Raw genomic sequence first — 24,521 nt, 5'->3', positions numbered from 1 at the left:
ACTTTGCCTCCTCCTGTGTCTTATGTTTTACGGAGTCGTGGCTCTGTGAGGACATCCCGGACAGCGCGCTCAAGCTGGAGGGCTTCCATCTGCTGCGCGCTGACCGGCAGGCCTCTCTCTCTGGTAAGACCAAAGGTGGAGGTGTCTGCTTCTACATTAATAGTGGCTGGTGCACAGATGTGACAGTGATTGCTCAGCACTGCTCTTCCTCTCTGGAATACCTTTTCATTCACTGCAAACCGTTTTATTCTCCGTGGGAGTTTGCTTCATTCATCCTGGCCGCTGTTTACATCCCGCCAGACGCAGATGCGCAGGCAGCTCAGTGCGCACTCGCGGAGCAGATACTGCACATGGAGCGGACATTCCCGGACTCTCTCATCATTGCTCTTGGGGACTTTAACAAAGCCAATCTGAGCCATGAGCTTCCCAATACAAGCAGTATATTAAATGCCCGACCAGAGAGGAGAGGACATTAGACCACTGTTACAGCACGATCAGCGGGGCCTATCGTGCGGTGCCGCGTGCTTCACTCGGACTCTCTGATCACGTCATGATCCACCTAATCCCCGCGTACAGACAGAGGCTGAAGCTCTACAAACCTGTCGTGAGGACTAAAAAACTGTGGAGCAACGAGGCTGTGGAGGAGCTTCGCACGTGTTTGGAGTCTACAGACTGGGACACAATGAAGGCTGCTTCTAACAGCTTGGACGAGTTTACGGACACTGTCACCTCCTATATCCACTTCTGTGAGGACAGCATTGTGCCATCACGCACCAGGGTGAGTTATAACAATGACAAACCCTGGTTTACTCCTAAACTCAAAAAGCTGTGGCTGGAAAAGAGAAAGGCGTTCAGAAGCGGAGACAGGGACTGCTACAGAGAGGCCAAGTACAGGTTCACTAAAGAAGTGGACATTGCTAAACATCAGCACTCTGAGAAGATGCAGCAGCAGATCTCAGAGAATGACTCGGCCTCTGTGTGGAAAGGTTTTAGGAATATCACCAACTACAAGCCTAAAACCCCCCACTCCACTGATGACTTGCTCTTGGCCAACACCCTCAACGACTTCTACTGCCGTTTGACGAGCCATCAGGCAGCCTTCACACCTCCAACGGCCCCAACAATAGAGACACTTTGGACACTCATTCCCCCACCTCTCCCCCCTCCATAGAGCCATCACCACCTTCAATCACTTCACCTGCAACACCCCCCTCCTCACCCCACACAAAAGAGGATTTCACACCACCTCCTCCCACCACAACTCTTCATATTCATGAAGCAGATGTGAGGAAGCAGTTTAAGAATCTGAATGCTCGGAAAGCTCCCGGCCCAGATGGCGTGTCTCCTGCCACCCTCAGACACTGTGCAAACGAGCTGGCCCCAGTGTTTTCTGGCATTTTCAACTCCTCACTGCAGGCATGTCATGTGCCTGCCTGCTTCAAGTCCTCCACCATAATCCCTGTCCCCAAGAAACCTAGGATCACTGGACTAAATGACTACAGACCCGTGGCTCTGACATCTGTGGTCATGAAGTCATTTGAGCGCCTAGTTCTCTCCCATCTCAAGACCCTCACGGCCCCCCTCCTGGACCCCCTGCAGTTTGCATACAGAGCCAACAGGTCTGTAGATGACGCCATCAACATGGCCCTACACTTCATCCTGCAGCATCTGGACTCCCCAGGAACCTACGCCAGGATCCTGTTTGTGGACTTCAGCTCTGCCTTCAACACCATCCTTCCAGACCATCTCCAAGGCAAGCTTTCCCAGATGAATGTGCCTGATCCCATCTGCCGGTGGATCACTGACTTCCTGACGGACAGGAAGCAGCATGTGAGGCTGGGAAAGAATGTCTCGGACTCCCGGACCATCAGCACCGGCTCCCCTCAGGGCTGTGTTCTTTCTCCTCTGCTCTTCTCCCTGTACACCAACTGCTGCACCTCCACCCACCAGTCTGTCAAGCTAATCAAGTTTGCAGATGACACCACCGTTATCGGACTCATCTCGGACGGGGATGAGTCTGCCTACAGGAGGGAGGTTGAACGTCTGGTGTCCTGGTGCAGCCACAACAACCTGGTGCTGAATGCCCAGAAGACAGTGGAGATTATTGTGGACTTCAGGAAGCACACAGCTCCACTCCCCCCCATCATCCTGACTGACACCCCCATCACCTCTGTGGACTCGTTCCGCTTCCTGGGTACCACCATCACCCAGGACCTGAAGTGGGAGCCCACCATCACTTCCGTCATTAAAAAAGCCCAGCAGAGGATGTACTTCCTGAGGCAGCTGAAGAAATTCAACCTGCCAACACGGACGATGATGCAATTCTACACTGCAATCATCGAGTCCATCCTCACCTCCTCCATCACTGTGTGGTACGCTGGAGCCACTATCAGGGACAAACAGAGACTGCAGCGTGTTGTGCGCTCTGCTGAGAAGGTGATTGGCTGCAGACTCCCATCTCTGCAGGACCTGTACACCTCCAGGACACTGCGGCGTGCAGCTCGGATCTCAGCTGACCCTTCTCACCCTGGACACAGTCTGTTTGACCTGCTCCCCTCAGGCAGGAGGCTCCGGTCCATTCGCACCAGAACCTCTCGCCATAAGAACAGTTTCTTCCCCTCTGCTGTCGGACACATGAACAATAACCATATGACTGTTCCCACCACTAACACATGACCCTACGCTGTGTTCACTGCATCATTCCATGTTTGGCACTGATCACCACCTGCACTCATGTATATATCATGTATATATCTATCCACTTAGCACTTTTAATTCTTATTCTTATTTTTATATTTTTATGACAGTATGTTGCACTGAAGCACCGCAGCAATTTCCTAATGTTGTAAACCTCCTCAACATCTGGCAATAAACCCTTTCTGATTCTGATTCTGATATGAAATCTGTTTGTGATAATACAGTAATTATCTGTGATGAATAAGCAAACAATCTCAAATCTGTTGTTGTCCTTTTATACGGAGATTCACATTAACTGCTCAGACCTAGATTAGAAATCTGCTTTTAAATAGGAAAATCACTAGAAACCAGCTGCCAACCAGTTCAGCCTCTGTTGCAAAGACAGGTTCTGCACACATCTGTGCAGACGGACTCCCACAAAGGTGACATCCACAGGCTGGGGGTGTTGCATGCTGAACTTCTGAACAACCGTCTCCGCCAGTAAAATAAATTCAATGCAATGATTTTTACTTCTCATCTAGTCTAACTGAACCGTAACCTTTGACAGCTGGAGGATGTTAAGATCTTCCATGAGGACTGACGGTGGTGCGGGAGCATCAACTACATCCTGCCAGCTTCTCACATGTAAGCACAAGGTGTCCTTTGTCTGCACTGCATGGCATTAAAGATTACACTCCTCACACAGGGACACGTGTGAAGGACCTCAAACATATTTAAACCCTGAGTTTTACAGCCAGCACCTAGTGGCTGTTAGCGGTACTGCACATGAACTGCCTTTTATTAAAAGTCGTTTTAAATTTCAGCATGTCAACATTTTATTTACTGTCATGGAAACTCTGAATAAAGAGTCGAGTCCCCAGCGTGAAGGCGTTTCTCCGCTCAGCTGAGCGTGATACAAACTCCTGATTAATTTCCTAATGAGGGCTGAATAATTAGCTCGCTTTCTTAATGACTCTCTCCATTAAAGACAGCGGCTGGCACAGAGAGAAGAGCGACGTCTGCCAAACTAAAGCCAAACTGTGCCCAGGATGATTATTGTGAGTCTGTTTGAGTTTAGTCAGCACTGACAGATCCATCGCTGCTGTCACACAACGAGAAGCTTTACGCATGGAGACAAAGACTTAGTCATTCCTCAGGGCTCTGTGATGGGACTTTTTATTATACATGTTTCCCCCAATACTATAATTCATTATTATCAGGATGTCATTCATTGGCTCCCTGTTAAATCCAGAATTCAAAATCCTGCTCCTCACATACAAGGTCTTAAATAATCAGGCCCCATCTTATCTTAATGACCTTGTAGTACCATATCACCCTATTAGAGCACTTCGCTCTCGCTCTGCAGGCCTACTTGTTGTTCCTAGAGTATTTAAAAGTAGAATGGGAGGCAGAGCCTTCAGTTTTCGTTCCCTTTAACACCAGCTCCGTGTTGTAATCTTTGTTTTGATCCCCGTGTCGGGGCTTCGCTCGGTGCAGAGGTGACTCTCCTGTCAGTAATGAACTTCTCTGCTGCTGTTTCTGAACTTTAAATGAAAGAAACCCATTCCTCTTTAAATAATCACCCAGCTGGGCACAGACTGTGAAGATATGAAAGTTTATCATTGGTCTAGGTAAATCCCCTGGATCAAGCTGTATGCAGCCAGTTAATAGTAAGACACTGAAACACTGATTATTGGTAATATTTCTGGTAATATTTGAGTTTTGCGCAGATGTTTTTAATCCCAGCATCCTCAGCTCAGCAGGCTCGGTGCACTCTGCAGCTTATTACCAGCTCTGCCTACAGCAGAGATGAGCACAAATGCTGTAACACATTCAAAGGAAATGACACGAGGAGCTGAAACAGCTGATCATTACACAGGCCTGGACTGCCACCTAGTGGAGGAAGAGAGAACTGCCTCTCACGACCGTTTGCGAGGAGCTGCAGGCAAAAACATCCTGAAATTTCAGGCTGTTTTACTGCCGTGGAGCCAGCTGGGTTCCAGACTTTTCTCATTTCACACTCATTTAACATCCCTGTGACTCTGGGCCTTACTCCACCTGGCCTCACCTGTGCACCACCTCTATTTTCTGTTCCTCTACAGACACATGGTATGCAGTGGGGACTGTGAGATGTCACGCATGTCTCCTTTTTGAAGTTATTCACTCAGTTTCCAGAACTGAAAAATGAAGCCAATGCTAAAGTGCTAAAAGCTGCAGTTCCTCTAATGTCCACTAGGGGCTCCAGCAGCGAGCCAGGCCCCTGGTCGAGACAGCTCTGGCCTCTGTGGGTAGCTCCTCTCTTCATAACTGTACGGTGGTGAGTCAGCGGTCTGAATGGTGTTTATGCTGAAGGTTTGCATTATTAGGGGCGTGGCCTGACAGGTGGATGGTGGCAGAGGAGGCTGTAATGAAATGCACTGCGTTTATGCTGCTGGAGCATTTTTAGTTAAGTGTAGTGAAAGATGTCTGAGTGAAAGTCGAGGATTTATCTGATCTTACTGAACACGGACGCGCTGGAGTTACAGGAAAAACCCAAAGTAGTTGAAAGAGCATGTTTAATGTTCACGTTCATGTGTTTCTACAAAGACTTTGTGCTTATTTAACCACCGATGAGCTTTTGAGCCAGAAAACTAAATCCTGGTCACCCAGTGAGAAAGAAATCATCCATCAGGTGAGAAGGACACACGGCATTTTTCTACTAACACATTCTGTACATCCACAGTGTTTCCTGTCGTTGGCGGTTATTGATCACGACGATGCTGCGGCCAGGCAACGATCAGCTGCCCAGCCTGTCGCTCAGGTAGCTCGACGTCTTGGCGTCCTGCAGCAGCATCTTGGTGATGTCGTGCAGGTTCTGCTGGTACGCCAGCCTGTAGCGGCTGTACACGTCGTCGCAGTAAGTCAGCAGGCGCTTGACGTTGGAGGTGACGCTGCCGGGAGCGCCGTCCAGCCTGAAACACACACACAGTGCAGGTCAGTCTACGTCAAATTTTGGCTGTTGTCAGGTCGTTTTTCTGTGGTAGGAGTCTTACTTTTTGAAAATGTCCTCAAACAGGGTGGAGGTGAGCGGGCGGTGGCGTTTGAGCTCTTCCAAGTAACCGAAGTCTCCGTTCAGGACGACCTTCTGGTACAGAATCTCCGCCCAGTCCGGACTGTAGCCGTACGCCTCCGACACCACGAACACCTGAGACACAGGAAACACCGTCATGGCGGCTCCGCCCATCGTACGCAACATTAGAACCACCTCCCGAGTCCCGGGATCACATGTGGAGAACAAATCAACAGCTTGAACTTTTCTTCAAGTCTTTAAATTTGAAGCGCCCTGCTTCCAACCTTCAGCTTCAAGAAGTGATGGAGTTGCTGCTTCAGACAGGTGGAGGTTTGTGGAAGGAAGGACAACAGGAACCCACCTGGTAGCACCGCGGCAGCGCCATGGCAGCGCTCAGCAGCTCAGCAGGTCGCAGGTTGATGATGCGCAGGTCTGATCCCTGATTCAGGAAGTGGAGCTGAAGAGCGACCAGCTTAGCTGTGCGGATGCAGCGAGTCGCCTGACGCACACACGAATCCTGACACACACACACACACACACACACACACACACACACACACACACACACACACACACACACACACACACACACACACACACACACACACACACAGAGTCAGGTCCCCTCTCCTCAGGACGTTAAAGACAGGAACAGGAAGCTGTGGGAGGAGCTCGGGTACCTTGGAGAAGCTCTCTGCCGCGTCCTTCAGCAGACCCAGCACTTTGACCAATGAGCTCTTCAGCTCCGGCGTGATGACTGAAACACAGGAAGTAAGACTGGGATCAGACCAGAGGAAAGAACCAATCGTGGAGGCTTTGGTGAGTTTTTGGCGATGGCCGGCTCTCGGCGGGCGCTCGCTCACCCCAGGCCTGAGACTCGATCATCTTCAGCTGCGTCCTGGCGGCTATTTCGTGGTTTTCTCCGATCTCCCTCCTCATGGTGAAGCACAGTGCCACCATGTTGTACTTCTCGCTGTCTGCGGGGAGGCAGCGCTTTATGTAGTCCAGCAGAGCCGACTTCAGACTGGAGCTCTGCAGCGAGGGAGCGAGCGTCAGCGTGAGTTCACTCGACTTATGGACATGCTGCAGGATGTTTCCCCATCCAACTGTTCCAGACCAACAACTCTCTGCAGTCCTCTCACATGTACCCAGGTAGAATCATCAGTAATTAGTTATTATAGACCTGTTTCTACTCTTTCCTGTCACCGCCCTTACAGTGAGAGCCAGTCAGGGTTGTCTGTGAAGGTCCTCAGTCGTCCCGCTCATCGTCGTCTGAGGAGCCTGGAGAGAAAAAGCGTCCGGACTTCTTTAAGTTTCCTTCAAGACTTTTTATCCGAGAAGCTTCTTCAGTTCTCAGAGGAACTGTGTCATCTGTGTCCACTGTGAGCGACCATCTTTGAACAGAGGGCGGGGCTTACAACACCAGCTGTCTGCCACTCACATCCTGGGCCTTCTGACCTCAGTGAGTCACATGATGGGGCCAGGTTTCACAATGAGCTCACCTGAAACCCTGGCTGATTGGGACCCACACCTGTTTCACACCTCGGCTCGTGTGATTAGGTAGAGGATCAATAGGGGGTCCGTGACCCTCTTGGGGGGACACTCCCACAGGGCTTAAATCTGGGACGGTTTCTCTGTACAGCTTCTCGGATGAAACGTCTCCAAGGAAACTTAAAGTCCGGACGCTTTTCTTTCCAAGGTCCTTAGACCAGTGAGTCAGAACCAATCAGAGCACAGGAACAGCTCTTACTGAAGTCATCAATGAGCTGAAGCTCAGCAGATTCAGCTGTGCTTCTTCTTGATCTGTGCTGATTTTAATCCTTCGTTGGTTTAACAGGTCAGGTTCTTGATTGGCTCTCACTCGTGTGCCGACTCGCTCGTCTCAGCAGCAAATCTCTGAACTTTCTCTGAGGAACAGGCTGCACGCTGACCTGAGATCAGTTAGAGCTGATCCACATTCAAAAGCAAACTTTTTATTTCCACTCAGTAACTGTGTGTGTGTGTGTGTGTGTGTGTGTGTGTGTGTGTGTGTGTGTGTGTGTGTGTTGACCTGTCCTCTGTCTGTGTCCACCTTCTTCCTCAGCAGCATCTCGAAGCAGTGGTTCTGATGCAGCAGATCGAAGACGTACGTCATCTCGTTATACCTGCCGATACCTGTCAGCAGACGGACCTGCACACACACACACACACACACACACACACACACACACACACACACACACACACACACACACACACACACACACACACACACACAGGAAAACTTACTTTTTTTCGTCTGTAATCCAACTTTGAACCAAGTAACTGAGTAGAAAGTATCCACGGCTGGTTTGTGTAATGATAGTCACTCAAATCACTCAAGCATTTTTTTTTTTCTATCAGCTGGCACGACGTGTACACACCAGGACGCTACGACGCAGTAATTAACATGCGTGCAGCAGCACGAGCATGAAGGGGAACAGCGGGGCGTGGATCTGTGTTTGGGGGCTCACCAGCAGGCTGTAGTGCCCTCCTGGAGCCAGGTAGGTGTGGCTGAGGTGACGGGCGGCTTGGAGCACTCTCACGATCCCCTCCATGTTGCAGGTGAGACTGAAACAGTCGTGCGCCACGATCAGCAGCTCCACAACTACAGGAGACAAAAAGGAAGGGGGCTTTCAGTTCTTTTCAAAATAAGACGCCGAGCCTCGTAAAGCCACCTCCCAGCTGGAAATGGAAGAACTTAAAGCATCCTGATCAGACTCTGAAAGTCCAACCGCACATCTGAATGTGCAAAACTCAGTTTTATTATCACAGTTTGTCATGAAGCTTTTATACTTTGTCACTGTTTATGAGTACGTGTGTAAATGTGCATTTCATACTGTGCATTAGTGTGCATGACAGGACGACGCCATGACAAGGTAAACATTTAAATCAAGAACATTTCATGCTTCTTATTCAGAAACCAACACCGTTCATTTGCTTTGTGGCCTCTTGGGGGCAGCAGAACACAACAAAACAGCTCTTTACACGCGAGGTGTATTTGTGTGTGCGCGCGTGTGTGTTTGTCGTACTGCAGTTCAGGTCCCTCAGAGGAACAGAGTTGAGGTGCTCCAGCAGTTTGAGTCCCACCAGGTTCGGGTCGTCACATAGTTTGATCAGCTGCACCAGCGCGTCCCTGCCCTCCAACGGTCTGAAAATGTGCTTTTCCACCACTAACACACACAGACACACATTACCTGGATGCTGAGGCCTAACATTGGAGAACTTTTCAAACCTGAGACGTGCTCTCTCACCTGGCTGCAGCTCCTGGGTGGAGGCCAGCAGCGCCTGAACCATAGCAGAGGAAATGAGCTCAGCCACGGCGTCTGCAGACAGACCCTGAGCTTTGACGAAGGCCCGAGCCTTCCTGAAGCGCTCCGGCTGCTCGGACAGCAGCAGCTTCTCCAGCACCGAGCAGGGCTCCTCCCTGCAGATGCTGCTGAAGGAGCACTGCAGCTCCTGAGGAGACGGGGTTGGACACTCCGGTAAACTTCACACAGTTTTATAAACGAGCAGAGCAGACGGTTCTGCAGGAACGTTATCAAATCACCCGACGGGAGCCGGTTAGATACCTTGGAGAGCTGGTAGAGGCTGAGGACTTGTTTGCAGTAGTTGTTGCCATGGCGACACTGATCCACCAGTTTCTGGAGCTGGACGGCGACCTCATCTTCGGGGAGGGGGAGCATCACAAAGGAGGACAGGCTGCTGACTGAGGGAGCTGGAAAAGATGGTATTCATACTCATCGATGACGGTTCAGGAAGCAAAACTGTAATTACTGGATTAAAAACAACAGTTTCTGCCCAGCGTGTAAACTGCTGCCCGGATCGAGTCCTACGTGTATTTATAAGCTGCTCTGCCACCGACTCGTCTCAGATTTGAACCCTTGTGGTGTCCTCGGGTCAAATATGACCCCTAGGTGTATGGCAAACAAGTGCATGGGAGTCCCGAGGACAACACAAGGATGGAGAGGATTTCTCATGGCAGTTAAAGGTCAAAGGTCGTTGAGTTCGGTGGCCTCGGGATCTCATCTCTGCCTTTTCTGGATAATGTGGTTCTGCTGGGTTCATGGAGCGATGACCTCCGACTGCACTTCCATGAGCTGAAAGGACGACACCACAGATGGAAGCAGCAGGAAGTGGAGCTGCCGTTCCTCCACAGTAAAAGGAGGCAGCTGAGGTGGTTCGGGGATCTGACCGACATGTGTCCTGGATGAACCTAGGTCAGGTGTTTTTGGGGCATGTCCAACCAGGAGGAGAGCCAGCACAGACCCAGGACAGAAACACAACATTACCAAGCTGGGAGAGGGTCGCGTGGGTGGTTACCGTTACTGCTGACCCCAAAGACAAAGACTTGGACAGATGGGAGAAGATGGACGGATGGATGTTGTCCTATTACACGAGTAGTTGGAATGCAGTTGAGAAAAATAAATATACAGCATCAAAAGCTTCAATATTTTGTGCTTAATAAAAAAAATCTGTTTTCTGGAAGTTCTGCTCGGAGGATATGTGCTTTATGTGAACTGAAGGTCAGAGGTCACTTACAGCTCGTGATGCTTGCCCTCGCGGGAGCTTCACAGTCGTCCTCCGGCGGTTCGTCGCTCAGCTCTCCGGACGCCAGGCCTCGGCAGCGCAGCACCAGCCACACGTCCGGGTGGTACAGGGAGAAATAACGGCACACCCGGCTGGCTTCATGGATGCTGCCGTCGTCTAACAGCTGACCAATCAGAGCGGCCAGAACGCTCCTCTCCTCTGGACTCAGCGCCGACTCAGCATTAGGCTCCTCCTGCTCGTCGGAGGGGTCGGGCAGTCCCTCCAGCCCGAGGTACCCCTCGGTGTTCAGCTGAGTTATGTTGGAGAAGGAGAACTCCTTCATCAGCGCCTTGTGCGTGTTCATTTCAGGGTTGACGGCCGGCGGCGGCAGGTTAAAGACGCTCTCCTTCTCCATGGCGACGGTAAGGATGCGTTTGCGGATCCGGCTGAGCCACTGCTCTTTCTCCAGGCTCTCCAGCTTGTCCACGGGAGCCGGGGTGATCCGGGAGAGCCAGTGGGCGGCGAGCCCGAGCAGCAGGCAGTGCTCCTGGATGTCCAGCAGGTCCTCCGGAGCCTCCAGAGACCCTGGAGCGCCGGCCTCAGCCTGCGACAGGAAGAACCGGGAGGCGGGGTCTGGATCGGTGCCGTCGGCCTCCAGCTGCTCGTGACATTTCTTCCAGAAGCCGACGCGGGTCTCGAATCTGCCCCACTGCCGCTTGGACCTCTGAGAGCTCACCTCCTGAAGGAGCTGAAGGAGAACCGAAGGAAGCTGCTGTTAACTTTAAAGGGAAGCGTCTCAGATTCCTCACCCACACAGCACAAAGACTTTATACTGGGTAAACTGGGCCCCATTTACAACAAACCAAACAGAGGAAATAGAGCTCGACTCTCAGTGGTGTGCAGGACCTCTCGTCTTCTGTGTCAGTAAATCAGTTTTTAAGACGTCACAGATAAATGATAGATTTTAAAGCATGCACGAAGAAGACCGAGTGTGGAACCCGGCCGTGTGCAGGTGGGTCGCACCTGGCTGAGCAGCAGACGGTGCACGGGCAGGCCGGCCAGCTGGGCCACCTGTCGCGCCTGGCTGTAGCACCCCCTCGCTTGCAGAGCGTCTACGGTCGCCTGGAACTCCTCCTGCTGGACGGAGGGAGAACTGCTCTGCAGGAGCCTGGGAGATATGCTGACCTCTGACCCCTGAAGCAACTGACTCAGCTGGTTCAGCTTCCTGAAATCTGGACCTTCAAATGAAAGAGAAAATGAGAAACTCAGGTTCTTCCAGAGAGTTGATGAAGCGGGTAGCTGCAGACCGTCGGGCACAGCTCACCGTTGGATTTGAGGAGTTTGTCGACGTCGGCAAGGAGCTGCAGCAGCCGGTGGATGTCGTACTGCGAGGAGCAGCGCTGCAGCATCGTGAGGAGCAGCACCGAGGCCTGGCTCTCAACCCACTGCAGGGGGAGGCCACCAGGGGGCGCAGGACCACCGTTTCTCAGCTACATAAGGAGAGAGGCAGATTAGAGACCCTTTGTTTAAAAAGCTGCTGGGTCGGGCTTCTGTCCCTGAATGACCCATCTGTTCAGAGCAATAATCACCAGCATCTACTGGAACAGCAGCAAGTGTGAGAAATCAGTTTGTAAGTAGCTGACAAATGTGAAATAGACAGAGTGAAAGTCTGTTTTCCGCTTGAGTTAAAAACAGATGATGAGGAAAAACATGCGTTCAGGTAAACTAAAGGACGGATGGACTGATGAGGAAGGCCTGTCTTTGTCTTTTGTGTCGGGCACTGGAGCAGTCGGCCGGACTCACAGCGATGAGGGTCCGTTGGAAGTCCAGCAGCTTCGACTTGGCCTCAGCGAAGTTTCTGTAGTCGCAGCACAGCTCAAACATCCTGAGCACCAACACCAGAGGACAGTCCTGAGAGTCAGACGGAAAAACAACAAGTTTGTGTTTCAAGCTGATGCGACGAAGTGTTGAACGTTGACCACAACTGCAGCGGTCAGACGAATGGTGACTGAGGCGTGTTTTTACCTTCTGGAAGAGCTCGAAGCCTCGCAGGAGGGGCCTCACGAGGCTCCGGCCCAGGAGCGTCTTCCAGATGATGGAAAGGTCGTGCACGGTCCATTCGTGATGCTGCGGCGCCTGAGCCAGGTGGGAGGTGGCTTCCTTGGCGGTGACATCATCGACAGAGGTCAGCACCCACACACAAAGGCACGGCAGCAGCTCTGCTCCCTGAAAACATCAGGTTTCGAACATGTTTGTACTGCGGTACATGCATCACAGAGGAGCCTGTACAGGTGAAGGTGCAAACAGCACTCTCTCTGAGCACTTGCTCAAGTTTTACACAACTTGTTTTCCACTGTTCATGCTCCAGTGGATGCATCAGAGAGTAACTTGCTCCGATGTATCTTAGCACAGATCAAACCACCAACCTACCGATTAGCAAACGGCCTGCTCTACCTCCTGAGCTGAGCCCTGTAACTTTGATAATGACTGGAAAGGATAGCTGGGTGTGTTTCGCTCCCTTACCTGCATGCAGGCAGCCAGTACCGCCAGCGTCGGGCAGCGCTGCACCAGCGCCTCCTGCAGGAGGTATCTGCAGGGTGCCGGCTCCTCCTGGCTCTGCAGGAGCACCTGGAACATCTCCCCAGGACGCTCCGGGCTCCCTGAGACCGCCTCCTCAGTTCTCAGAACCGAATGCTGCTCATCAGAGTCGCAGCTCTTCCGCTTACAGTAAACCTGCAGGTCCTGAAACGCCAAGCTCAGGTGGGCCTGGAGGGTGGGGCCAAACTGAGCTGCCAGCGACCTCACCTGGAGGAAGAGCCAGACGTAGATATTTGAGAGAGATTAATGTTTATGAACCTGCAGGGCCAGGCTGACCGTGCAGAGGGTACTGCTGTGTGTGTGTGTGTGTGTGTGTGTGTGTGTGTGTGTGTGTGTGTGTGTGTGTGTACCTGCTGAGGCGGGAAGTTGTGCAGTTGGACAAATAACAGGAAGTGGATGAACTGTCCGTCATGGGCACAGTGGGCGGGGTAAACGGAGCTCAGCTGCAGGTTGTGGAGCTGACAGAACTGAACGGCCAGCGCCCACTCCTGAGCCGCCTCATACGACGACCTGACACACACACACACACACACACACACACACACACACACACACACACAGAAACCTCAGCCTGTGTTTAAGGTATATGAAGTGCCCATTCAACCTTTACACAAAAACAGGAAGCAAGCCTTGTACTTCCTGTTTAAAAAAAACTTCAATAACACAATAAAAGTCTATTTCAGACATTTCCGAGCTGCAGAGCACGTCACACTAAAATGCATCAACGAGGCGGGGCTGACCTGCTGATGCCTCTCTGCTCCAAACTGTCTGTTACTGCAGCTTCCAGGTAACCAATCAGCTCCTCTGCTGCTCCAGGCTCCGCCTCCACCAGTTTCACACCTTTAGACACTTAATGAGACAGAGGGGAAATGTAAAAGCAAACACCTGCAGTTCCTCTAATGTCCAGCAGAGGCGCCACAGTGAGTCCATGTTCAAACTACAGCCTGATAGAAAAAGCTCATTTTCCCCTTTACACATTTGAAGGCATCGGCTACTTCCTGTTCGCCTCTCAGTTTCCTTCCTGCTCAGTGAGCATTTTGCAGGTTAAACTCAACTGTGTGTGTGTGTGTGTGTGTGTGTGTGTGTGTGTGTGTGTGTGTGTGTGTACCCAGAGTGTGCAGATGCTGTGTCGGGCTGCTGTGTGTGTTGCGTTGGTTCCAGTGCTGCAGGATTGCGTTCATGGCTCTGATGTCGACCCTCAGCTTGAGGCTGCAGACTCCCAGCAGCTCACAGAAACAAACGGCGGCCGACGCCACAGACGGCGCATTGAAACGCTGCAGGGCCGACCTGGACGCTCGCCGCGAGGCCTCCTGCAGCCTGGGACACATGACGCTGATGCTTAGCAGAAGGACGATGTTCCTGCGTGGTGTCCTCGCACCATTACACTTTCCTCACAGAAGCTCTGAAACGAGCGTGCGGTACTCACGTTAGCCTGACGTCCCCGCTGCCGCTAAGCTGCTGGACGAGGAAGGTGGCGTAGGCGAAAGATGGCCGACCGTGGTGGAGGAAGTAGAGATAGTCCAGATTCTCTTTTAGAGCGAACCTTTGGACCAGGTGAGGGCTGGAGAAGTGAGGCAGCTCTGATGTTTCTGTGGAGAATCATCACAAACAGGAACATTTAAAATCTTACAACATGTCAAACGTCTTCAGCTCATCCTCCGCCGTCTCCAAACCACCACAGCAGGCCTCACCGCCATCTTCAAACCTTCCCTTTCACTCCTGCTGGATCACCCCGACACTCGTCTCCACCTGCACTTTCTTCTTGTCCTCTCTTGTCTGACCCCAGGCACATGCACCGCCTTCACGACCTCTGCTCCTTGCAGCTTCACCTTTCCACCTGTCTCCCTTCCTCTACAGCACCTCCCCCTCTGCAGGGTATCTTTTACCTGCTTCCTACTCTCACCACAGATCACAGTCACACTCAATTTAAAGAAAACATTGTTTTCTGCTTCTCAGTTTCCAAAGTTCAGAGGTTTTTGGGGGTGGGGCTTCCTGTCACCACCTGAGCCGTGACCTTCGTGCTGGCTTTCGGGTCTTACCTGTGGAGTTGAGGGTGTTTGCTGCCTGCCAGCCAAACAGCCTGGACGGGTCCAGAGGGTGGAGGGACTGGAAGGAAACACCAACGGGCCGTCAGAATACCGACAATAACGAGGTGAATACTAATGAGCTGGCAGGTGACGGGTGGGCGTTTACCTGCAGCAGGTGGTACACGGAGATGTCGGAGGGCGGGCCGTTTCCTCGGGGGACGGCAGGGAACAGGGCGGCCCTCAGTTTGGGATGTGGGGCCAGCGCCATCTTCAGCAGCTGTGGGTCGACCGTCCTCTCCGACCTGCCCGACCTTTGACCCTGAGCCATCACCTGAAAGCACGGCGAGGAAACACTTCATCCTCCACCCTTCTTCATGTTTAACACCTGTCAGGGTTTTGTTTCCACACAGAGCAGCAGCTTCCTGACAGGAGCAGAGTTTACCTGGTCAATTCCTCCGGGGGCGAACATGATGGCGGCCAGCGTCAGCAGACTGTGACCCTCTAACAGCAGACTGCTGAGAGACGCCTGGCTGCCAGGTAATAACACCTGAGCACTGGTTAGACTGGCCTGGAACACCAGTCCTGGATCTGCAGCAGAGAACGAGGACAAAGCACGATGAAGAAAGGATTGAGGAGCGAGGAGGACGAGGAACGCGCTCAAACTGAGAGCGCAGAGTTCGGTTCCCACCTGACAGATCTCTGGTGATCTCCTGGATCCGCACCAGCATCTCGAACCAGGGCTGCCGCTCAGAGAGGCTCTGACTGCTCAGGAGGGAGCAGTTTCTGGGGGTCAGTCTGTGGACAGGAGGCCAGAGCTCATAATGGTGTCACCATAAGGTCGACCCAACAATAACACATACGGAGACAAACCCAGCAGTCATGTGACCCCCTATGAGTTTGGCAACAGTGAGAAGGAAAAACTCCCTTTTAACAGGAAGAAGCCTCAGACAGAAGCAGGCTCAGGGAGGGGCGGGGCCATCATCAGCACCTAATCCACTTACATCACATCATATCACACACCTGTAGTGCTCCAGGTAGGTGTAGAGCAGGTACTGAAGGTTGTGCTCCAGACAGAAGGTGATAAAGACGCCGTGGAGGTCGAGCCCGAGGGGGGAGCGGTACTGAGGGATGGGAGGAGAAGAAGACATCACGCCTCCACCCTGAGCCAACCTCCACAGCAGCTGCTCCAGGTGTGCCAGCTCGTCCGGGATGAACACGCCTCTCCTGCAGGAAATAAAACCCTGTGGTTATTTTCTTGCACCGTGCCAGCTGCACAGCTGATATGCTGGTCGATATCAGGCTAAACTGGAGATGGTGGGCGTGCGGTGTCCCGGTGTACACGGGAGCTTCTGGTCACGTCTGTGTCGTCAGAGTTTGGTCTTTTGGATGCAGGTGACCTCATCGCTGCTCACAGTGGAGCTGTGATGAACCAGGACACCTGTGCACAAACGTCTGTGTTTCTACCTGGCCAGCAGGTCCAGGATGTTCTCCCTCATGTAGCTGCTGCAGGCCGTGCTGTCGTTCACCAGTTCTGGGGTTAAGTCCGGCCACCGGGGGGTGCCAGAGGTCTCCGTATTCTGGATCCAGTCGACCACGCGGCGCTGGTCGTGCAGGGCGGTCAGATAACGCCACAGCACTGAAGCGTCGCAGGCTCTGAGCTCTAACGGAGAAAAGGAGGTTAACGCTGAACGGAGACTTATTAGAATCTGACCCCGACCCGGGTTCTACCTGCGTGCTGCAGTCTGGACAGGAGGACGGCTGTCCGGCAGCTCTGGTCCCAGTTCTTCACCCAGTCCAGTCTCAGTATCCTCCAGAGACCCCCCCGCTCCTCCTCCTCGTCTTCCCGAGGCCTCCTCTGCACCTCCAGCTCTTTCAGAACCTCCTCACCGCCTCCCTCCTTACAAGCCATCCGAACAGTCCCGGAAAGTTTTTGGATTCTCAAAGTCAAAAACAAAGAGTTTGTGTTTACTCAGAGGTTTAACGTCTGAAAGAGTCGAGGGGCGGGTTAGAGGAGATAAAGAGAGAATTCAGAGGGTTCAGAGGAGGGCAGGTAACAAAAACAGGAACAGAGCCGAAACAAAGCAGCTGAGAGCAGGATGGGGATGTTTGTAAGATGAAACAGGAGGCTGAGGAGAATTAATGTCTGTTCGTCCTTCATAACCACGGTGGGAGGAAGCAGAGTCAGAGCATTTATAATGCAACTACCTGACCAATAATATGGCTGCTGTGAGGTTACCGTACCAACAGACTGTCCAGTCAAATTATAGCATTGTGATTGGATGTCACAGATTAGCAGGTGTCTGTGTGGTGCTCACAGTCTGCTGGCTCCACAAACAAACATGGCGGTTAAACATGAAGCTTTAAAACCAGCTGATTGCCTGACGGTGAATGTGCCATTGTCCATTTACAGTTTATGCATCTACACGACAGCAAAGACCTCCGAGGAATATTCAGACCTGGTTTTCCATAAACGTGTTCACAGTGTTTGAGATCAAATGTGTAATAATGTAATATTTTACTGCTTTATGATGACTGGTATGATGAAGCCCATCAGCCAACGTGGCTGTTTTTACTGATGGAAGCTGATAGAGCAGAAACTTTATGTATTTTTCAGTTAGAAGTAAACTAGGCTTTCAGCGTGACCACAGTCACATCACAGACTGTGGAAAAGTCTGAAATTCCTCACATTAGTCCCACCTGTAGGATGGAGCCCTTACACATCTTACCCAGGTGTCACCTATGACTAGGGCTGCCACGATTAGTCGACTAGTCACGACTACGTCGACTATCAGAATCGTCGACGACTGATTTAATAGTCGACGCGTCGTTCGAAGCTTTGTAAGATCACAAAAGACGCAGGAATAAGTAGCAGGATTTAAGAGTGTAATAACGGACTGAAACAGAAGATGGCAGCACTGCCTGTACAAGGATGCCAGCTGCCCTTAAACCCCGAAGAAGAAGAAGAAGCAGCTGTGTCCCAGAATTCATAGTGCAGCCCAGCTCAGTTTCCAGCAATGGCGGCAGCTAGTTAGTTTTAATATTACTCTTATTATTCTTTCTGGGTCACAAAATAAACGTTTAACATATTTTCAGGCGAGAATGTAGCTGTGTAAACCTCAAATATCTGCTCAGTTTATCAGGACACCACATATTTTCAAAAGCGCTCCGACGTTTTCGGAGACGTCTGTTACCCACTAGCTCGATAGCTAGCCGGGGGCAAGGCTCACTAGAGCCGTGAGAACACCGGACTCCCGGCAAATCGTTTTTAAACCCACCGCCGTCTTTCGCTACTCAGGTTAAACATGATATATAAGTCACTTAGATAAATTAAAAATGTTATTGTTTGGCTTTTTTCAGTGTTTTATTTGTTCCTGAGTAAATCGGTTTGGCTGAGATTAAAGTTATAGTTTTTACACAGCTGAATAAACGTCAAGCAGACAGCTGATTATCAGAAGTGTGAGATGCTGGAGAATTTACTCCGGTGTCCTGTTATATTTTAGATAGCAAGGAGTTTATTAAACTTCACCGAAACAATCTGCAAATGTCATTAAAATTTAACAAACTATCATCTTGTCTTTATTGTTAGTTAGCACATACCTTTAACACTTAAAGCTGTAAGCTAATGATAGTTATATAAGAGCAGATGCTGCTGGTGCAATAAGCTGTACGTTTTATGTCCAATGGATGATGATCTGATTAGTCGACTAATCGCAAAAATAATCGGTGACTAGTCGACTATCAAAATAGTCACAGCCCTACCTATGACCCTGAAAAAGCTCAGGATTTAGCTGTAAGCTGTAACATCTGTGCAGCATACTAACTACTAGGTCGGCTTCCAGAAGCTGACCAATCAGAAAGAAGCAGGTTTTTGGGTGGGCGGTGCATAAAGAGACAGGAGCTAACACGTCCACAACACAGACGTCTGCAGTGTGACAGAGAGCCACTCTGATTGGTGGAACTCTGTGCTGTGGATTCAGCAAGCAGCTGTTTACCCTTGATGCGAGGTACTTCCTGTGCAGCGGACAGCTGGCCGCGACCCCAGCTTCTCCATCTCCCCGATGAACTCGACACTCTCCTTCTCTTCCTCTGGGAAGTAACTCCGACTGGACAGCTCATCCACCTGTGCAACAAGTAAGAACAGTTTAGAGGTCGGACGGGGACGAACGTAAACATTCACAGAAACAAACGGAGAGCATGTTTCAAAGTAAAATACCGGGAAACACGCCACACTCACCATCAGCTCCCTCAGCTCCTTGTCATCCGTGTGGAGGCAGATAAGGTGGAGCTGCTGCTTCACACTGAAACCCTGCAAACCCAAACACAGACCGCTCATCCTCGACGCTCTGTCTCCTTTAAAGAACAGAGCTGCCACATCCATCCCAGCGCTGGCTCACACGCCGAGCTGAAGCTATGTCGAAAAGGATCGACGAATCGGCTCGCAGAGCCGGGGTCCAGGCCCCGCTCCGTTTGAGACTGTGGACTCAGAGTCTCTGTGACATCATACAGATCCCAGAGCAGATAAACTGGCCCACAGGCTTTACTCCTACACCCGCGGCCACATTATTAGAAACGTTGGTCGTGTTTGATGGAACAGGAGGTAAAAAACAATCGGTACTTTTGTCTTTACTTCTCTCCTATGAGGCTCATCTTTGCTCTTTTCCTGATAACCTGTAGTTGAACGTGTGTGATGTCAGCTGCTCTCACCATGTTGGCGAGGAGCGTGTTGGCGGTCTGCAGGTCTCGGCGTCGCAGGCAGGAGGAAACTTGCCGCAGACCCTCCCTCCTCAGAGCCGGCAGGTGACGTTCGGGCCGGTTCTGCCTCCGCAGGACTGCCTGAGCTCTGGGGATCTGATTGGTCAGGATGGACTGATGGACCACTTCCTGCAGCATGAACACAGAACAACACTTTTCAGATTTTCACACATTTTTTTAGCATCACAGGAAGGTTACTGCGGTTATGGGACCAAAGTAAAAACGTCTAAATCTGACCTCTGCTGAGAGCTGCTCCCACTCGTCCCGCTGAGCCTCCTCCTCGGCCGGAGCCGCAGCTCTGGTAGCCGACACATCGGGCCCTGCGGCCCAGGGGAATCTCTTCATGTAGCTCCTCAGCTCGGCGACGTACCGATCCAGAACGTTCATGCAGCTCTGCACGCCCGAGTCCTCGTCTGCAGACGCAGCAGAGCAGCGTCAACTCGGACACCTGTATTAATGCTCTGTGTGTGTGTGTGTGTGTGCTTGTTCTCTTACGGTGTGTGTTGGACAGCACGGAGCGGATCTGCGTGTTCACGAAGCTCAGGGTGATGTTGAGCAGCTGCTCGGAGAACTGTCGGCTCTGAGCTTCGCTGTTCGAGTCTCTGACGGCCGAACACAGCAGGTCTAAGGCGGGACACAGCTCCTGCACTCCTGCAGGGGCGACGGCTCGTTACACACGATATCACAAAAAAATAAGAAATCAGGAAGGGGACAGACATTTGTATCACAGCAGTTTACCTCTAAGATTATGTGTTTTCTGATGTTACAGACTTGTTGTTAAACTGAACGATGCTTTGTGCTGTTGCTTCGTGTAATAAGCACCAACAAACTCTTTCCTGAACTCGTTTCAGGGAAAGTTGTTTTGGAAGATTTGCATTCAACGGCATCCACGTGCATCTGCGAGCAGTTTGCACGCTTCTCTGCCTGTGATCTAAAACGTGTGCTTGTAACATGGCGTGCACGTACTGTCTGTGAGGCTCAGCGTGGAGGCGGCGGGCTGATCAGCAGAGCTGAACGCTGCCGCCGGAGGGCTCAGGACGTTTTCTTTGCTCTTCAGGTAGAAATCGACCGTGTCCAGCTGACGGTTCTTCAGTCCAGTCTGTGCAACAACAAACAAGACAAACTGTTTGATGCAAATGTCATAAACAGTGGAAACAAAGTAGAATTTGTTTTTACTTTTCTTAATGAATAGATAACAGAACCATCAAAGATCTCAAAAATGTTTTCCTGTGATCAGAACGAGGTTTGATTAGATATACAGGTGTTTGCTACCTGCAGGGCGTGGATGGGGATGGAGCAGCGCCCCCAGCTGTTCAGGTGGCAGACTGCGTCCACTGTCGCCGCGCTGCCGAACAACATCAACCGGCTGAGCAAGTCCTGCTGCGATACGGAGAACAGGACCTGGAACACACCGGCCTCTGACACACACACACACACACACACACACACACACACACAGGATGTGAGGTTACTGAAATGGAGGCGGGGTTTGCTGGTTTGATGCGGTCCCTGCCGTCTTTCCTTTCTTTCACAGAAACACGAGCTGTCAGGTGATTGTGCCGCTTCGACACAAACTGCAAGTTTTTGAAAATTACGTGGACAAAAAAACCAAGTTGGATTCATCTGTGCAGAATAACCGTGTGAACCTTTGGCGCCCTGTCGGGCTGCTGAGGCCATCACAGCAACAGTGACCTGGAGCGCGGCGACTTACTCTTCAGCAGCAGCCGATGCTGCCGCTCTCCACAGCGCTGAACCGGCGCTGCCTCGCCCGCCGCCTGGTGGTATCTCACGTTCCCGTACTTCATATCCCACAATGCAACTGTGGACTGTTGGTTTCCCGGGCGGACGAAGGTCAGCAGAGCGGAGAACTCAGAGACGGTGAGCTGAGATGAAGCGGACGATTCGGGGACGGCGAAAGCGACGGTCATCCCCCCCGGAGGCACTCTGCTGTGGGACGAGGATGGAGCCAGGTGGGAGTCCAGGTGGGGGAGGGAGGAGAACCAAGAGGAGGTCCTGGGAGGCTGAGATGAAGAGAAGCAGGAGGAGGAGGAGGAGGAGGAAGGAGCAGTGGCCTGTTTTGCTCTGCTGTACATGGAGTTGAGACGAGCCTCCCAGGAGCTGGAGTTGAGGTCAGAGGTGAAAGGTCAGAGGTGGACCTTTCTCTCTTAAAATAAATAACTATTTTAACAAACAAAAATCAAGAAAGTTTCGGTCACAGCTCATAAATCCAGACGCTCCGCAGCTTACCGGTCGGTGCTGAAGGTCGCTCCCAGGGCCGAGACGCTGAAGCTGGAGCTCGACAGGCTGTCCTGGTCTCTGGGGTGCTGCGGCTGAAGAGGGGGGCGTGACCGAGGGGCGGCGCACAGCAGGTGGTCCGGAAACATCCTGAAAGACAGATCATGACTCTGAAGTTTGCTCTGTGCCGTCTCTGCAGTGCAGAGCGGGATTAGCTCGCAGACGAGTCGGCGCCACTGGATTTTCCCTGTTTGATGCAGTTAATCGGTTTAATATTCCTCCAGCTGAGCCGGGAACCTCACGCACAGGATCAGAGCGCCGCAGACGAATCCACCCCGCCCTCGCCGTTTCTGCTTCTGTCACCATTCTGAGAATCTTTTCAGCACTTTATGGCTTTAATGTGACGCTTTTCACCTGAATCACCACAAACAGACTCTAACACAGACACTACTCATCGAGATGCCTTCTAAGTCATTGCACTGACTTTATACCTGAAGTAGTGGTTGAGGTCGACGGCGATGGCGGCGTGGGACTGAGTGACGGCCACGGCTGTGCTCAGATCAGCCGACACCTGGAGGAGGCAGAAGGAGGGAGAGGAGGAGAAGGGGAAAGAGGTGAGCTCGTCCTCTGCCGGGCTGGAGCTCAGGTAGGCGGGCAGGCTAACGCTGGCCAGCAGAGTGCCATCAGAGACGCTGCACACAGCTGGAGGGGGTGGAGTTAAAGAAAAGGGTGTATGGACAAAAACGAGGCGCTTTATTTCATGCATTCATGAAAGTTACACCGCAAACAATTTGAGAGGAATGTATTTAAATGATTCATAAAAAGGAGAACTCCATCATCGATACACGTCCCTCTTTCCTGTCTCTTAACTAAAGGGACGCTCTCTTGGACGTGTGCAGAGGACGGAGAGTGGATGATGAAGATGGAGCTGCCAGGCAGGAGGAAAACAGGAAGGCCTCAGAAGAGGTTCGTGGATGCAGCAAAGGAGGACGTGGTACTGGGATGGACCATAACAGCAGCAGCTGCAAGAAGAAATCACCCAGCGATGTCTGTTTTCATAAATTATGTTATTGTTGGGGGATCATCTGCAGGACTTCCACCGCCCGTCAGTGCACATTTGCCCTGACTCGTGCTATGATGCACTTACTGGTATTGTGACCTGTATTGTGTTTAGGACGGTGTGTGAGGCATGAGCCATGTTCTCAGTGTCGTATGTCACAGTGTGCTGATTGTAATACTGTGTGTAGCAGTGAGACCGTGAAGGATACATATGAGTCCAGTGGAGCTGAGGGCAAACAGGGTTTCCATGGAGACGCAGTGATGGACAGCAGAGCACGAGGAGACGCTGTCGGCCAGCTGGACTCTGCAGCAGGATAACGTCTGAGGCTCCTCCTCCTCCTGCTGCCACTGTAGCTGCAGCAGCCAATCAGAGTTCAGCAGAGCGCAGCAGCGGGCAGTCACAAAGGACAACACCTGCACCGCCTGCAGCTCGCTCACACCTGGGAGCAAACACTCGGTCAGCTAATGCGACACGTTAATAGCCGCGGGTGGTCTAGACGGTTTTGGTACTCACTGGGGTCCTGGTCTCTGATGGTCTGCAGCAGGCGGTCTGCAGGATACTCACACACACAGAGCACAGAGGTGAAGGCCGACCGCTCAGCCCTGACCTCCAGCAGCTTCAGGTCACCCTGAGATCCCACAGCCAGCAGCCTGAAGCCGCCGACTCCCCGAGAGTGGACGGACACCTCCTCCCACGAAAAACTGTGAGCAGAAAGAAACTTTTAGAAAATCTGCTTGTTTACCTGCAGTCCTGGGCAGCCCTCACTAACCGACACAGCACAGGGAGGACGTCTGCTGACCTCCAGCTGCAGTATCAGCTGTCTTTGGAGGCATTTTACTGGCTTTTTGTCTCCGTTTGTGCAGCTGCACTCCACAGAGAGCCACGCACTGCAGTGCTTCAGCATACAAACACATGTTGGTGTTTTAGTAATACAGGCATTTATTTTCAGCCCATTTTCTTATTGTGTGTGTGTGTCACATTACCCAAACCATGTAGATATTTTAGCAAACATCAAATAGTCAGAAATCACAGTTAAATGTTAACTGGACAGTGCCAGGAGGAGCTCTGTTTGATGGCTTCTAGTTTAAACAGAGGATGTCTCAGATCCAACGCATTTTAATGTTAAACCAGTTACTCGGAGATTATTCAGCTTTATCACAGTCACTATCTGTGCGGTTCCTGCTGACTCACTCTCGGTAGCTGCCCTCCACTGCAGCCGGAGAAGCCTCTCTGTCCGCCGGGTCCCACACCACCAGCTGCCCCCGGACCCCCAGACATCCGAGCAGGGAGCCTCCAGGAGCAAGCTCGGCTTTCCTTACGTCCGCTACATCACCACAGTGCTGATTTTCCGGGATCACAGCTACCTCCGTGGATCCAGCCTGCAGCCGCTGATCCGCTTCCAACATCTTCGCGAGGTGAACCGGGACCGGAGAAACCGGATTAAAGGTCTAACTGTGAGCTATGAAGACATTTTAGTTTCAAAAGAAGAATAAATCTGCTGTCGAAGCTCTTTGGATACTTCCTTTTCTCATGTAAACAGCTGCTCGGTTTCAGTTGTCACGTGTGCTGCCTCTAC

General features: G+C 51.7%; 1 protein-coding gene across 1 annotated transcript; it reads right to left on the bottom strand.

The window, feature by feature from the left end:
• Positions 1-5,214: 5,214 nt before the first annotated feature.
• spg11 (SPG11 vesicle trafficking associated, spatacsin) lies at positions 5,215-24,506 on the bottom strand. The gene is made up of 40 exons (XM_040038749.1): positions 24,137-24,506; positions 23,459-23,646; positions 23,154-23,384; positions 22,377-22,587; positions 21,898-22,035; positions 21,362-21,768; positions 20,923-21,068; positions 20,617-20,749; positions 20,146-20,301; positions 19,888-20,063; positions 19,603-19,779; positions 19,133-19,204; positions 18,891-19,018; positions 16,627-16,835; positions 16,363-16,558; positions 15,919-16,122; positions 15,587-15,693; positions 15,341-15,486; positions 15,065-15,229; positions 14,911-14,977; positions 14,298-14,460; positions 13,980-14,188; positions 13,612-13,720; positions 13,222-13,381; positions 12,797-13,078; positions 12,299-12,499; positions 12,077-12,184; positions 11,598-11,763; positions 11,297-11,511; positions 10,286-11,021; positions 9,316-9,461; positions 8,998-9,202; positions 8,776-8,916; positions 8,218-8,351; positions 7,776-7,895; positions 6,589-6,757; positions 6,406-6,482; positions 6,087-6,242; positions 5,709-5,860; positions 5,215-5,627 (listed from the first exon to the last, which is right to left on the bottom strand). The coding sequence occupies exons 1-40, from the start codon at positions 24,349-24,351 to the stop codon at positions 5,453-5,455; spliced, it is 7,296 nt and encodes a 2,431-aa protein (XP_039894683.1). The 5' UTR covers positions 24,352-24,506; the 3' UTR covers positions 5,215-5,452.
• Between the last annotated feature and the right edge of the window lie 15 nt (positions 24,507-24,521).

The sequence above is a fragment of the Simochromis diagramma genome, unplaced genomic scaffold, assembly GCF_900408965.1.
Source record: "Simochromis diagramma unplaced genomic scaffold, fSimDia1.1 OVJJ01000366.1, whole genome shotgun sequence".
Classification (NCBI taxonomy): Eukaryota; Metazoa; Chordata; class Actinopteri; order Cichliformes; family Cichlidae; genus Simochromis; species Simochromis diagramma.
This window is presented reverse-complemented; position numbering and strand designations above follow the sequence as displayed.

What these genes read in the sequence shown, in the direction of transcription:
- spg11 (XM_040038749.1), bottom strand. Translation starts at nt 24,351, where the DNA reads ATGTTGGAAGCGGATCAGCGGCTGCAGGCTGGATCCACGGAGGTAGCT. An exon ending in AGGAGCTGAGGGAGCTGATG is followed by an intron (nt 19,019 to 19,132) that starts GTGAGTGTGGCG and finishes CTTGTTGCACAG; the next exon opens with GTGGATGAGCTGTCCAGTCG. An exon ending in TACTGGCTGCCTGCATGCAG is followed by an intron (nt 12,500 to 12,796) that starts GTAAGGGAGCGA and finishes TGATGTTTTCAG; the next exon opens with GGAGCAGAGCTGCTGCCGTG.